The sequence below is a fragment of the Etheostoma cragini genome, chromosome 13, assembly GCF_013103735.1.
Source record: "Etheostoma cragini isolate CJK2018 chromosome 13, CSU_Ecrag_1.0, whole genome shotgun sequence".
NCBI lineage: Eukaryota > Metazoa > Chordata > Actinopteri > Perciformes > Percidae > Etheostoma > Etheostoma cragini.
The window spans coordinates 15,488,645-15,502,387 of NC_048419.1; the positions used below are offsets into that span (position 1 = coordinate 15,488,645).

General features: G+C 40.8%; 1 protein-coding gene across 1 annotated transcript; it reads left to right on the top strand.

Moving 5' to 3' along the window:
* Positions 1–526: 526 nt before the first annotated feature.
* ovca2 (OVCA2 serine hydrolase domain containing) lies at positions 527–2,571 on the top strand. The gene is made up of 2 exons (XM_034890605.1): positions 527–917; positions 1,759–2,571. Exons 1-2 carry the CDS (start codon positions 764–766, stop codon positions 2,277–2,279), a joined length of 675 nt encoding a protein of 224 aa, XP_034746496.1. The 5' UTR covers positions 527–763; the 3' UTR covers positions 2,280–2,571.
* Positions 2,572–13,743: the final 11,172 nt, after the last annotated feature.

Below are 13,743 nucleotides of genomic sequence, written 5' to 3' on the forward strand. Positions count from 1 at the left end.
TGCATATTTTTTGCTTATTTCCACTCAACTGTGTAAGTTGTTTTTGTAGCCCACCAATTGTAACATATGTCAATTTTTCATTTTTAAATTGTGAAAAATACACTTACACCTATTTCGATACCTGTAATACATATATTTATAATGTTCTTATATTTTTATATTAATTATTGTAACCCTTATTCCAGTTATGTAATTCATTGCACATTATTATACATTGCACACTTATAGCACATCCTTAAGAGTATGCTGCCCTGCCTTGGGATATAGACCTATCTAATATTTCATTGTATAGAAATCAGTACATCAGCTATTTCTAGCAGCTCACAATGACATATTATAGCTTGACTAAACTGTTGTTGGAAGCTGTCAAGCGAGGGATTTCCTTAATTTAAAAAAGTGTGCTGAAGTTATTTTTAGTTTCATTCACTATACTTCTTTACATATAGTCTTTATTTTCAAAGTGGTAATGAGAGAAAAATTAGCCATGTGTTTAGCAACAAGGATTTTACCTTGAAAAGAATAAACGGAAGTACTTTCGGAAGTACTTTCGATTTGAACAAATTTGCTAAACTTTCGGTATTTCAATAGCCAAGTAACTCTATTTTGTCGTGAAAACGTCGCGCTTTGTATTTTATCTGACCAGATAAAGTGGTGTGCTATATGACAACGAGTTGTTATTCTTATATATTAACGTTGATATCCTCTTTCTGTGACTGAAACTAACTTCTCTGGCTAGCATTAGCTTAACTAGGCTAACCTCCCCATGGCACCTCTCCGGGTCCTGTGCATTCATGGTTACCGTCAGAACGGCAGCTCGTACCGTGAAAAGACGGGAGCTCTGCGGAAGCTGTTGAAGAAACAAGTGGAGTTTGTTTACCTCAGCGCACCGCACAGTGTGCAGCAAGCCAGTAGTGAAGGTAAGTCCTCCTCTACACCTGCATCCAACCAAAGCACACTGAATGTGTACGTTAGTAAAGTTAACAAGCTGGTTGACTGTTATCTAGTAAATGAAAGTATAGAGATGGACTTAAAAGCTTGCTATCACTTTGTTCTACAATCACACCTTAAGGAGCTAACATGATATAGGCATATTACGTGATGTAACCATTTTCAATTACTGTAATAATTCTATAGTATCTTTTAATCAACCTTCCATAAAACCCTGGACCAACGAAGATTACATTCTTCACCTCGATCACCTGCCACACACACACTACATACATTGTCTTGATAACAATTATGCAAATGATTTTTTGAAATTGACACTTGCTATTTTGGCTTCTGGAATTAACCTTATAGTTGCTGTAGCTAACGTTTTGTAACCTTAACAAGTTAAGAAAGAATTTTAGCTACAGACTGTAGCTATAACAAGGTAATTCATTCATTCATTCATCACTTTCCACCTTACCTGTAATCTGAAGATAACTTCCTGCTTGTATGCAAACCATTGTTATTAATACAAATATGCATATTTCAAACTGCATTTAGTCATCAGATTGAAACATGCAGATTTCAATTTCTATAAAATATTAAGAACACAGAATATGAAAAAATTCCGGAAAATTAAGGAAATGTTGACCTATTTCCATGTGCGATGTAGTACAACACATGTTTGTATTTAAGTCCTAATGTAAACTTTTCTAAGTTTTTTAAGAGGATGAAATAAACTTTAGTCCACTCATCTTTGGTGCCTCCCTTTGAATTGTAAATAATTGAAAACAGCAGAATAACCACTTTCTTCTTCTGTCCTTTCAAAAGCTCCAGAGGAGGAGAATGGTTCAGGTCCTGGACCTGGGGGCGAGGAGGACCCCAGGGGTTGGTGGTTTTCCGATGTCCAGGCTCGGAGTTTCAGTGCTCAGCAGCACTGTGAAGAAAGCCTTGGGCTCGATGAGAGCGTGACGGCTGTGAGAGAAGCTGTGAAGGCCCAAGGTCCATTTGACGGCCTCCTAGGCTTTAGTCAGGGAGCAGCTTTTGTGGCCATGTTGTGCTCTCTTCAGGAGCAAAAACTGGAGCCAGAGTTTAGCTTCCGCTTTGCCATCCTTGTCGCTGGTTTCCGCAGCGCATGTGAGGAACACCAAAAATTCTACAACCCTCCCCTTCAGATTCCCTCCCTACATGTGTTTGGAATGGAAGACCGGGTCATTCCTGACAACATGAGCAGGGATCTCCTCCCCTCCTTCCAACACCCTCAGGTCTTGACACATCCTGGTGGCCATTTTGTTCCTGCTGCGTCTGCTTACAGACCAGCCTACCAGGACTTTCTCAAGAGATTCCAGTGAGAACCGAATGTCACAGAAACTCAGTCATATGCTGAATAAGTTAAGAGCCATGACAAAAACTTAAGCACTGCACTGTTGTTGCTTGAATGTTGATTATTCAATGTTCAAAGAAATCTGATTCCAGAGGCACTAAAACTTTGAAGTTCAGATTCATGACCTTTGTTCTCATTTTTTTTTTTTTCTGAAAAACTCAGCTCTGATCCATCCAAAACAGAACAATGACTGCTGTCCTTCTCAGGGAAGATGTATTGTAACAGACAATAAATGAAGTGACAATTGTATATTTAATGTACTCTGTTTCTTTTTTGACCTGTAAAATATCTTTAAAGTCACATTTATTGAGACTCAATCGCTTAAGTCATTTCCAATGCATGACTTTTTCCTTGTACTACATGTGTTTCAATTTATCGTACAGCAAAGCACAAGTGTAGTTAATAAAATTCACTATGGCTTTGGTCCAATTAAGTTTTTATCGATTACAACTGTGCTTTTCCTGCTGTCGATGCACCTAACAAACAGTCTGATGAGGCACTCCTTCCGTGGTCTGAAAAGGCGTTTCAGATGCTGCATGCCAATCCAATAAACACTTCGTTTGAAGTTTACTAATGCCTTTATACAGTTCTGCAGATGTGAACAATCACGGAATTTTACAAATTTGTTTGGGAATGAGATAAATATCAATATTAGTAAAGTGACTCATTTTACTTGGAAAAAAAGGAAGTGTAGGCTATTTTCCAATTTTCCCTCTGTTGCAATCTCAAAATTAGAATCTTAAAAGTATTTTCCTCTTTAAAAAACCATCACACCCGGAGAGTACTAGTATCCACAACGCTTCACTTCCGGGATTGTTCCGTTGTCACCGAAAATTTTGCCTGCCACGTTCTGTTTTGGCATGTTAAACTCTTGTGGATTTATGAGGACTATGGTTAACTGCTCCTCAGATCTCTGCATGGGAAATCAAGACAACTAGCTAGACAATCTGTCAAGTTTCCTCTTGCAACTAAAACAATCTTTGAATGTACGTGTGTCACACCAAAACAAGTTCCTTTCCAAGGCTTTTTTGCACAGGCACCATCACTGTGTCCGGTCCCAGGATGACGACAATAAACCAGAGCACGTTTTCCTCCCATCCCGGAATGTTGTGTGGACGAGCCAGTTCCTCCTCCACAGCGCTGCGGAGGAAGGTCTGGCAGTGCGAGGATTGACATTTTAGGTTCTGGAAACACTCCCCCATGATTGTGGAAAGTTATGACAATAATGTTATGTCAGAGCCTCAGTTAATACAAATAAAAATGAACTGAATGAAATTGGAGTCATCTTTACACATTATTTGGTTACTGAGTCATTTCACCTGTATTGGAGTTATATAAGTATCTGCTGGGAAGAGTAATAAAAGAGTTGGTCTGCCATCCAGATGCTATGCATCTCAATGATTGGTCTATTTCTTTTGCTTATAGGGATGCATGAAGGTGTTTTCTCATGTGGTAGTTATATAGTCAGGTTGATGCACACACCCAAATGCACAAAGTTCAAGGACATGTTGTTCTTTTGTAGCTGAAGCACGTACACGTCAGAGTGCACTCATTCAATTTTTTCCAGATGTGTGCTCTCTCCTCTACCTCTTTCTCTCCCTCCTTTCCTTTTCCTTTCTTCTTCCACCGACATCTTCCTCAATTTGAACTCTCCTTAACATCTTCCTCCCTCATGCATCCTGAGTGTCATCAGGCTCAACATACCCTATTACATGTCTGCTTCATTTATGACATGGCCAAAAATAGTTGTCTGGATACCTCCAAATCCATCTTTGATCTGAAAACTACAGGTGACTGCGGGCTATTATATATGGTTATTTGCCTTTGTGATAGAATATTCCACAGTAACATATGTTATTCTGAGTATCAACTTCCACTCTTGTAAACAGACACTTTTACTCTCTTGTTCTGTCTTAATGTTTATAACATGTCACCTGTTTCAACAACTAATGAGCCACAGCTGCCACCCACCTGCCCTTGTATTTATTGTCTTCTGTGCTCCCCTGTGGCCCTTGTGACCCTCCAAGACCGCCACAGCAGACACACACACACACACACATACACACACACACACACACTCATACACATGGTTTTGATAACAAGTAGGCTAGAGACGAACAGAGAGAGTTAGTGAGCAAGGGAAACGTTAAAAGAAAAACACAGAGAGTGACTCTTGCCAGTAAGTTTTACAACAGAGCCGTGACTCCCTTCTCAGGAATCTGTTCCCCTTGTTGCACAACAACCGGGAAAAACGGAATGAGAGACAGAGACAGATGAGGGTGGAGTTATCCTCCCTCTTTGCCTCCCCCTCTCCCACTTTGCCTCTCTCTGGCTGTTGCGGTTGAAAAGGAAGGGCAAGGGCACATTAACGTTTGCGCCGCAATTGAAGGATCACTTTTTCCCTTTTCCCCCAGTGGAGCATGGGGGACGGAGCAGGGGGCAGAGGCGTGTGTCAGAGCACAGATGGGCTCTATTTTGATTATGGAGCATTTGTTGTTATGGGAGATGGAAGGAGGGGAGGGGCCACGTGGTAAGTAAGTCTATATAAGAGTTGCACTTAAACTCCAAAGAGCCTGGTCATCCCATGGCCCAGGCCCATTCAGGCACTGACAAGATTGACCATATCTGCCTTGTTACTATTCCACTCCTGACAACTCCCACTGGAATAATCTGCAAAATTCAGCAGGGGATTTCAGATTGTATCACCTGGCCTCCAACATGGATTTATATGCATTTTTTGCAACTACTCCCCATTTTTTATTTTTTTCATCAGTGTAATCTGCTGTGTTTTTATCGCTACAAAGAGAAGATGCTGAAGACAGAAGGACTATTGGGTCATTTGGATTTTTAACCTTATATTTCAAACCTCTGTGAACTGTTTAGTTTAAGGCAACGCGTGTGTGTGTGTGTGTGTGTGTGTGTTGTGGCCCGTTAAATTGGTAGGCTGGTGCAGATGGACGTGATGTAACATCATGTTGGAGGTTTTGCAGAGGTATGTGCTGTGTCCAGTATCACATGGGGTTTAGGTTTACCTCTCTGCTTCCTTTGTTTGTGTGTGTGGGTTGCTGTGTTTGTCTTTGACTGGGTGTACATGTGCGCCTGCATGAGCCTGCCAAGTAAAAGAAAGTAACCTCATGATGTGAGAGCTGGTTAGATATACAATGTGTTTGCCATGTGTGATGTCTGTTGACAAATGAAAGAGGAAACAGTGGGAGTTTAGAGTTGTCAGTCAGATCGCTATTTAAAGAACAGAAAAGGCAAGAAATGTCAGTTGATGTCAGCTAATGACATTAACTACACAGTGAAGATATCTATGCTGCAGTGGGATATCTAGACACAAACAATGGCAGAGAGAGAGAGAGTCAGAGAGTTTGTGTGTGTGTGTGTGTGTGTGTGTGTGTGTGTGTGTCTGCATATTTTATTCCTCCATATGGGTGTGATTTGGTCATTTGTTATTCCATGCTTGCATAATGTTCTTGTTTACCTCTGCTTTGTGGTTTTCTTGTTTGTGTGGACAAATGTACTTTGGCTAGGGCAAAAACTTGTCTAGTTGTTGTCTTCGTCCAGTCATCAAGAATAGCATTCTTTCTATTTGTCCCTCCGACTGATTTCAGACACAACGTATTGTATAGTCCTGTCACAGTCACAGATTTGATCACCTGCAGCACCCTGTCTTTTCAATGAGGGTGTATCTGGTTAAAATTGTATTTTCAATACCAGATGTTATTATGTTCAGATGGAGGTGGATTTGATTATTGACCGAGAAGGTACAGAGGGGAACTGAGGACACAGCTGAGGCCATCTGAAGTTAGGCCAGCGGCCGTTTGCTGCATGATGTAATCTGCAGTCGCTTGCCTGCTCGTGTGCTTTACTGGAATGTTTTAGAGGCCGTGGCTGGGCCCTGGTGAGGACAGCTGTGGTTTGGCTGTCCTTATGGGTGCCTAACTGACACTACTGGTGTAATATTAGTCCTTGTGACTATGGAGGAGGACTGTGGTAGAGTCCGGATAAGAGAGAGAGAGAGAGAGAGAGAGAGAGAGAGAGAGAGAGGGGGAATGGCTTGGCTCACATATCCCAAAAATATGCAGTTGTGCAATCTTATGTGGTTTCAGAAAATGATTAAGAGGTTTTGAGGGTGAAAAAGGGACGCCGCAATGATGCCATCAAAGCCCTTGCTATGCGTGTGTAGCTTACTGATATTTGTAGAGGAATACCATGTACACTAAATAAACTAAACAAGAAAATTACAATCAAGTAGCTTCTGAAGTGATGACCATAATAAAAGCCATAAAACCATGGTTTTAAGTTTCATGGGTGTTCGGTTACACCAAACTTCCTTAGCTTGGCACTGGAACCTGGGATCCTACACTGGGTCTAAGACTGATATACTAAATGATATTAAAGGTTTATAGGTTCATTTATAATAAATTAAATCATTTTTAGCAATGCAATCATACATAAACAATTTTCAAATTGACAAGATTGAGAAATCCACAGCAATGATAAACAGTAGACCTTGACATTGGTTCATCAATCATCAGTGGAATACAACTTTAAATGTGGTTTGATTTGCAGTATGTGTGTGTGTGCGTGCATGTATCAGATAACTGCTTCTCAGCCCTGAACAGTAAGAGTTTATGTGCTGTTGTCTATCTGTCAGCACATGAGCTTTTACGGTGCAGGGAAGTAGAAGATAAACAACTGTTCATCTACCTTTCTTTTTCTCCTCCTGTTGTCTCTTCTTCAGTCACAACACACAGCAAATATGTTAAAATGTTAAAGGATCACACACAAAGAAAATGATCAATGGCAGAAATGTGATGGACAAGGATGCAGTTAAGACTAAAATTGATCAGTTCTCTGTATTGCTCTGCTTTTTTTTTACTTACTAATAAAAACTCTAACTATCTAAACTATCTGAGACTTTGGACAGCTAACACACATCCTTTAAAAGAGAAATCTACTTTTCTGTCATGCTGGCTTTGGTTATCTAACTTTTCTTCTGCAACCCTAAAAAAAAAAAAACATCTGTCGCATCAGCTACAAAATGTGAAAACTGAACACACTTTCAGTAGGACAAGAAAGGCAGCTACAAACTCAAGTCTCCGTAGGCAGATATTGTTTTATATTATTTAATTTCTTTTCTTTTATTAAATCAGGCACATGTTGGGCTTCAAAATGTCTCAGCTTGGGTTTAGTAGCTATGTGATAGGCAGACAACACTGACAAATACTGTCCTTTAGAGGGCAGAATCACACTGGATATTATAGAGTAGTGCTTGAAGAATGTGGGCCAAGGACTAGTGCATTATATGTGTGTGTGTGTTTGTGTGTGTTTGTTTGTTGTGAGCATACCATAGGTGTGTATCTGCATGTGGGTTAGCCCATATGTGTAGGATCCAGTGTGTGGTTTTTGTGTGCCTGCAGGTTGCAGCGCTGCCTACTGGGAATTCCTGCCTGTGCTGCTTTGAAGTGAGACTGCTTTTGTCTGAAGAATAGAGAGGAGAACAGGTGTTGGAGCTGGCTGACTCATCTGTTCAGCGTGTGCTCTTTGCATTCATCACTGTGCTCAATGACCAAGCCATAAAAAAACACATTACACCTAATAAAGTAAAAGTGAAAAGAAATATGTGTCCGTATGTGTCATTGCGTACTTTTTTATTCATTTTTATGATGTATCAGATTACATTATATGTATTGTTATGATATTGTAGAATTAAAAAACTATACAGTATAAAAGTGTAGCCACAAAGAAATTAAATTGACAACTTTGCTGCTCCAAACAGCATATGGATGAGTGAGTAACTTATGACCTACTTTCTAATTGAGAAAAATATAAATATAAATCAAATGCCAACTTAATTATTTGCTACAACTAAACTTTATTCTTTCTTATTCGTCCCTTGTGCCACCTGCCCCTAACGACCATGGCTGTAGACTGTTACCATGGTGCGGTTGCTTAAGTAACAATCTAAAGCCACGGTCGCCATGGAGACAGCCGGGTGGAGGTGGAGCTGGAGTTGGCATGGTAACTAGAAACTGCAAGGTCTCATTGGTTTGAGTGCGGATGTTACGCACTTACATGGTGCAGGACTCCCCCAATGCAAGCCCACACAGGTTTCCTTTTCGAGCAGGAGAAAAGAGACAGACCAGCAGAGACACACAGAGAGAATTCTCTAAAATACAAAGTGTACTGAACAGAATTTCCATGGTGTTTTTCTCCTTTAGGTTGACATCACTACGGCATGGCCTCTGCATGTCCATGTTGTTTTCAGCGTGGTGTTTGGTGCATTGCCAGGCTTCAGTAGCCATGACTGTAGACTGTTACTGTACTGTGACACTGTGTAAGCAGTAAGCAGTCTAAAGCCAAGGTGCTGATGCTCTGGCCAAGTTAGGAGGATGGGGAAGAGATGGTAAGAAGGGTTGCCTTTTGAAAACCTGCATCGCAAAAAGAGGAGAGGATTTAGGTACATGACTGAGTCGATAAGAGGCTGAAAACTATTGCATTAACTGTAATAGTTATATTTAGCACCATCTATGCATCATTAGTTGTGACATTGTGCAGTTTCTATAAAAAAACAACTTCTTTACCTCAATTATTAGTTTGCATGTTGCTGACAGATTGCTGTCAAATTAGCTTTTACAGCTGTGCTCTAAACTGGGGTAGCAAATAGAGAATTGGTGGAAGGGTTTTTGTTAATCTTTTGAAACATTACAGTGTCCAATTGGTATTCATGTGCTATTATGAAGCCATATGATGAGTCTTAATACTGGTCTGTTCTCAGGGTCCAGGGATTTTTTTTTTTCATTTTCATTTATTTATTTATGGTACAAATGATACCATTATTTACACTGATGTTTGTATAGGTGAGGCTATCTAAGGAAGTTGAACAAATACCGTACATCAACCAAGTAACCAAGCAAACAATCAATCATCTAAATATTGTACTGATTTGTCTAAATGTAAGAGCCTTGGAAAACTTTAGAAACGTGCATTTAAAAAAGAACTTTTGGCAAGATTGGCAATAGGCATCATGCAACCACTGTTTTCACTGTCTTTGGCCTAGTTAGTGTTCATACTATGTGTGTGAGAGAGCATAGAAGACGGACAACAAGAGGAAAGGAGAGAGGGATCTAGTAGAGTGTTTTTATGTTTTATTTTTATACAATGAATCTCTGTCACCTATCTAAGAGGACAATTATAACTTTTTTAAAGAATATTCCCCAATAGTGTACACCACTGATCTTTCATCTGTTGGGAACATGTTCATATTATACATTTACTGTATGTTTAATAGTTTGATGATAATCTAATATTGGCAAACATATTGTCAATTAGACCCAAACAAGTCATTTTGGTATAAGACTTTTTAAATCCAACCAACTAACTGGTGTGTTTCTGGCCCTTTGACCTGGAGATGTACCTGATCAGTTTTGCTGATGATACTCTACTCAGTGACTCACTGGCCAAGTACAGAGGACATTTCAAAGCTAAGCAATCATTGTACATTATGATTCCAACAGCTAACTCTGTAAGAACTAGGAACCTTACATGCAACAGTGAATCAAATCTGTCTAGCAAGAAAAATCCTAATGGAAAGCCATCTGTATGCACTATTAGAAAGATGTTTTAAAAAACAAAGCTTCATTTCATTTCAACAAGCAAATATCTTGTTTAAACAGATCTATGTCACTGAATAAGCATAATGTCTCATGTCAATGTTAATGAACGTGTTACTGCAACAGGTTCCTTTTCATCTGTGTTTCAGCACCATGACGCTGGGACAGCGACAAAGTGACGCTGTGGCTCGGTGCTGTCCGCGGTCCTGAAGTGGACGACGCTGACAATGGAGAGGAAAGGTAACCTAAAAGTAGTAAAATAGTGTGTATTTCATATCATAACTATATATTAAATCTAAAAAATGTAACTGTTAAAGTCATATTGTAGCGCCAGAGGTTCTCCAACTGGACCACAGGTCCTGCAGTCTCTCATTACCGAATAGATGTTGGTCAGGTGACTAGTAGCCTACCGTTACGCGTCTCACTGCTCGACAAGTCACATGCCAGTGGGTACGGGCATATGACGTCATGTTGCAAGCAAACCAATCGGCTCTCGTCCCATTCTGCAGCTAGGCTTATCAGAGCGAGTGGGCAGTGGCTTGGTCTGGCTCGGTTTCCATGGCACCGGGGAGAAACTGCTTGACTTGACGAGCAGGCAGTGAAATACGCACTGAATCATAAAAAGTGTGCCGTGAACTTGAGCCTGGACTTTGATGAATCTCACTCTTGTCCTTGTATTTTCATCAAGAATTGTTGCACCGTAGGCTACTAAAATATTGCATTCAGTATAACCATGAACAAGGTTGTTTGAATAATGCTGGTATCACACACAATGGTCTGCTTAATCTAATATTTTCTCTACATATTTTTATTATAATACCCTAATACAATAGTCTATTGCTTTGCTTTACTAACACATGATTAACATTGTCTGATCAAAGTCAGTGCAACAGTAGCCACAGCAACGAGTTGTGAATGAACAAGGGGTTTCATTGACTCGCTCCACACACTCCTTCCTCGTGTTGTCCGCGCACGAGCCTCTCACATTGCGCATTCACACCCCCGCACGCCAGAGGATCACACTGCAGTGTACGCGTGCGTGTGAGTGTGTGTGTGTGTGTGTGTACGTGCGAGCTATGCCTTTAAATGGGTTATAGTAGGTGACTGCGTTTCATCTGCAAAGTGCGCAAGAATGACGCAGGGCTGACTTCACTAGCTGACGACGTCACAGAACTGAAACAGAAAAAAGTCAAAGGAAACGCCGTCCGGAAGTTCATGAAGGGAAGGGAGGAGGGAAGAACAAGAAGGGGAGAGGCGGAGGCGAGGAAAGAAAGTGATGGCTATAATGTCATCACTATCACCGGAATCCTCCCGGTGCCACGCGCTCCCGAGAATGTAAAGGGGTTGGTGAGGGACACCCCCACCTCCACACTCAACCACCCTCCCCCCCCACACACAAACACACATATACACACACACACACACACACACACACACACACCTACAAGCACAAGCTCATACGGAAACCAGGATACACACACATTAGGGCACAGGAGACGTGTTTGCGCCTTTATGTCTGTGCAAGTGTCAGTGGACATTGCACGGTGGCATTTGCACACCTTAGGTGGACAACACCGGACAATACCTACAGGGTCCTTGGCTGCCTTAGTGGCAATCAAAACAGCGTCTAACTGTTTAATTGTGAACCCGTTAGAATCTTTATGACAGGTAAACATAATTAACCAACACGTATGGTGATTTAAATATAGTTTTGTACAGTGCGTAAACAAAGTGAACCAGAAACAACACAAAGGCGATTTTTCTTTTGTCCGCAGTTCGTATTTTCTGAGATTTTCTCCTGCTGGTTGCAGGCTGACTGCTTTCCACATGGGAGGAAAAAATGAGTCACACTGCAGCAACTTCCAACCGAAGAGTGAAGACTAGAATAATGTCATTCAAAGCAGACTATTGGGCAGGGTGGCCCGTCCAATACACTCTCTCCCTATTGCACTTTTTTTTCTCCCTCCCAAGGATCCAGATGAGGCAACCCAACATCTGGTCTGTAGAAATAGGAATTTAACTTACCTCAGTCAAAGTTCCCGGTGTGACCATGGCTGCGGCTCCTTGCTGTAGGAATATGTCTGTATCTCTAAACTCGCTTCATAATCAACATGAAACTGTCAACGCAAATCTGTGCCATGCTGTCTTCGCGCACAGACGCTGTCGTCCCTCTTCTCCAAAGTCGCTTCCCATACAGACCGGGCTCTCCCATTAACCGTAGGCTTTTTATAGAGATCCCGTAGTAACTAGTGGGGGAAACGGGGGAGGGAGGGAGGAACGGGGGAGAGGGAGAGCTCATTCAAAGATTCACCTACACATGTACGTGCGTATCCCACGTCATTGAACGGAGTCGGAGTGCAGCTATTTATAAAGGGGAGGAAAAGTATAGCCTGAATCACTGTGCAGGTCTTTAAAAAGGACGATGAAAATAGCACGTTTGTTGTGTAGTCTATGTCGCTCTTTACAAAAAGATGTTAAATATTAAAAGCTCTTGAGAGGAAAAAAGGACATTTTGGAGTCTCTGAGGTAACATTAGTGAGTTGGATCGTGTTTCCATTTTCGAATATTCCTATAACAGTTTATTACAAAATTAGCCGTCTTTAAATATTGCAAGGCGTGCATTTCAGATTGTCAAATTCTTTTTTGCCAATAAAAGATGCTGTAATTGCTTTTGTCAGAGGATTTAATTGTTGTTCCGGTGACATCATGATCAGCTCAAGTGGGTGGATGCATCAACGAATATTATTTTGTATGTTTAAATCTGTCAATCAGATAAGCCAACCCTGAAACAGTCTTTTCCACTTCTCCCTCGATACAGTCTATGTATTGGAGACTAGTAAAATAGACTAATTGTTTTGTAACAAAATGCCTCTAAAGCTGACGAATATGTTTAAAATGTGTTCACCAAGTGATGATAGCGATGTGGAAACATGGTGTTTAGATTCGGCGACGAATCACTGCGGCTGCCTGATTCCAGAGACTGAAAATGTTGGTGCAGTGCAATACTTATTATTTTATTTTTATTTATGTAATTTTAGAAATAAAACTTGATGTAAATGCTCAACCTAGATTCCAACATATAAAAAAAGGTCGGGAGAGATAGGACAGGAGCCGTGCGGAAATCCACACGGACGACGTTGAACTCACAACAAATGCAGGGATAGATTTGGGGGAGACCCTTGTGCGTAAAGAAGTGTGTCAGACAGGCGTAGGCGTGAGCAGTCAGAGTCTTGTATAAATTAGATGCACTTTGGATGCAGGACTAAAATGCCTCAAATGTGTTTCTTATGTTTGAAGATGTCTTGAGTTGAGGAAGCACAGAGTCACGCCACGAAAGAAAACACCAAAACTCCAACAAACTGTGGATTATTGTTTGTCTCTTGTGCAACCCACCTCCACACGCACACGCACACGCACACGTACGCACACACACACACACACACACACACACACACACACACACACACACACACACACACACACACACACACACACACCATTCTTTATCCAGACTTTACTGAATTCCCTCTTACCGTCTGAGGATTTTTAAAAAACAATTATAATTCAACTCTCAAGCAGCAAACTTATTTCAAAGGAAGCCACTGGCAGGAATTTTTCTGGCATGCCTTTCATGTAATACTTTATGATTTATAGCTGTCACAGTTGCAAATGTAGAATAACACCTTCAATTTCTATGGCGCATGCTCAATGTTGTTTAACTCCAAGGTGTAATTTGAAACTTTTTATGACATGATTTTATAATTCATATCAATGATGTGATGGATTGAGTTAGTAGACCCATTATTCACGCCC

Bases quoted from the DNA above. Each gene is read 5' to 3' on its own strand.
- ovca2 (XM_034890605.1), top strand. From the start codon at position 764: ATGGCACCTCTCCGGGTCCTGTGCATTCATGGTTACCGTCAGAACGGC. The intron at 918-1,758 runs GTAAGTCCTCCT...TCCTTTCAAAAG, and splicing joins GCAGCAAGCCAGTAGTGAAG to CTCCAGAGGAGGAGAATGGT.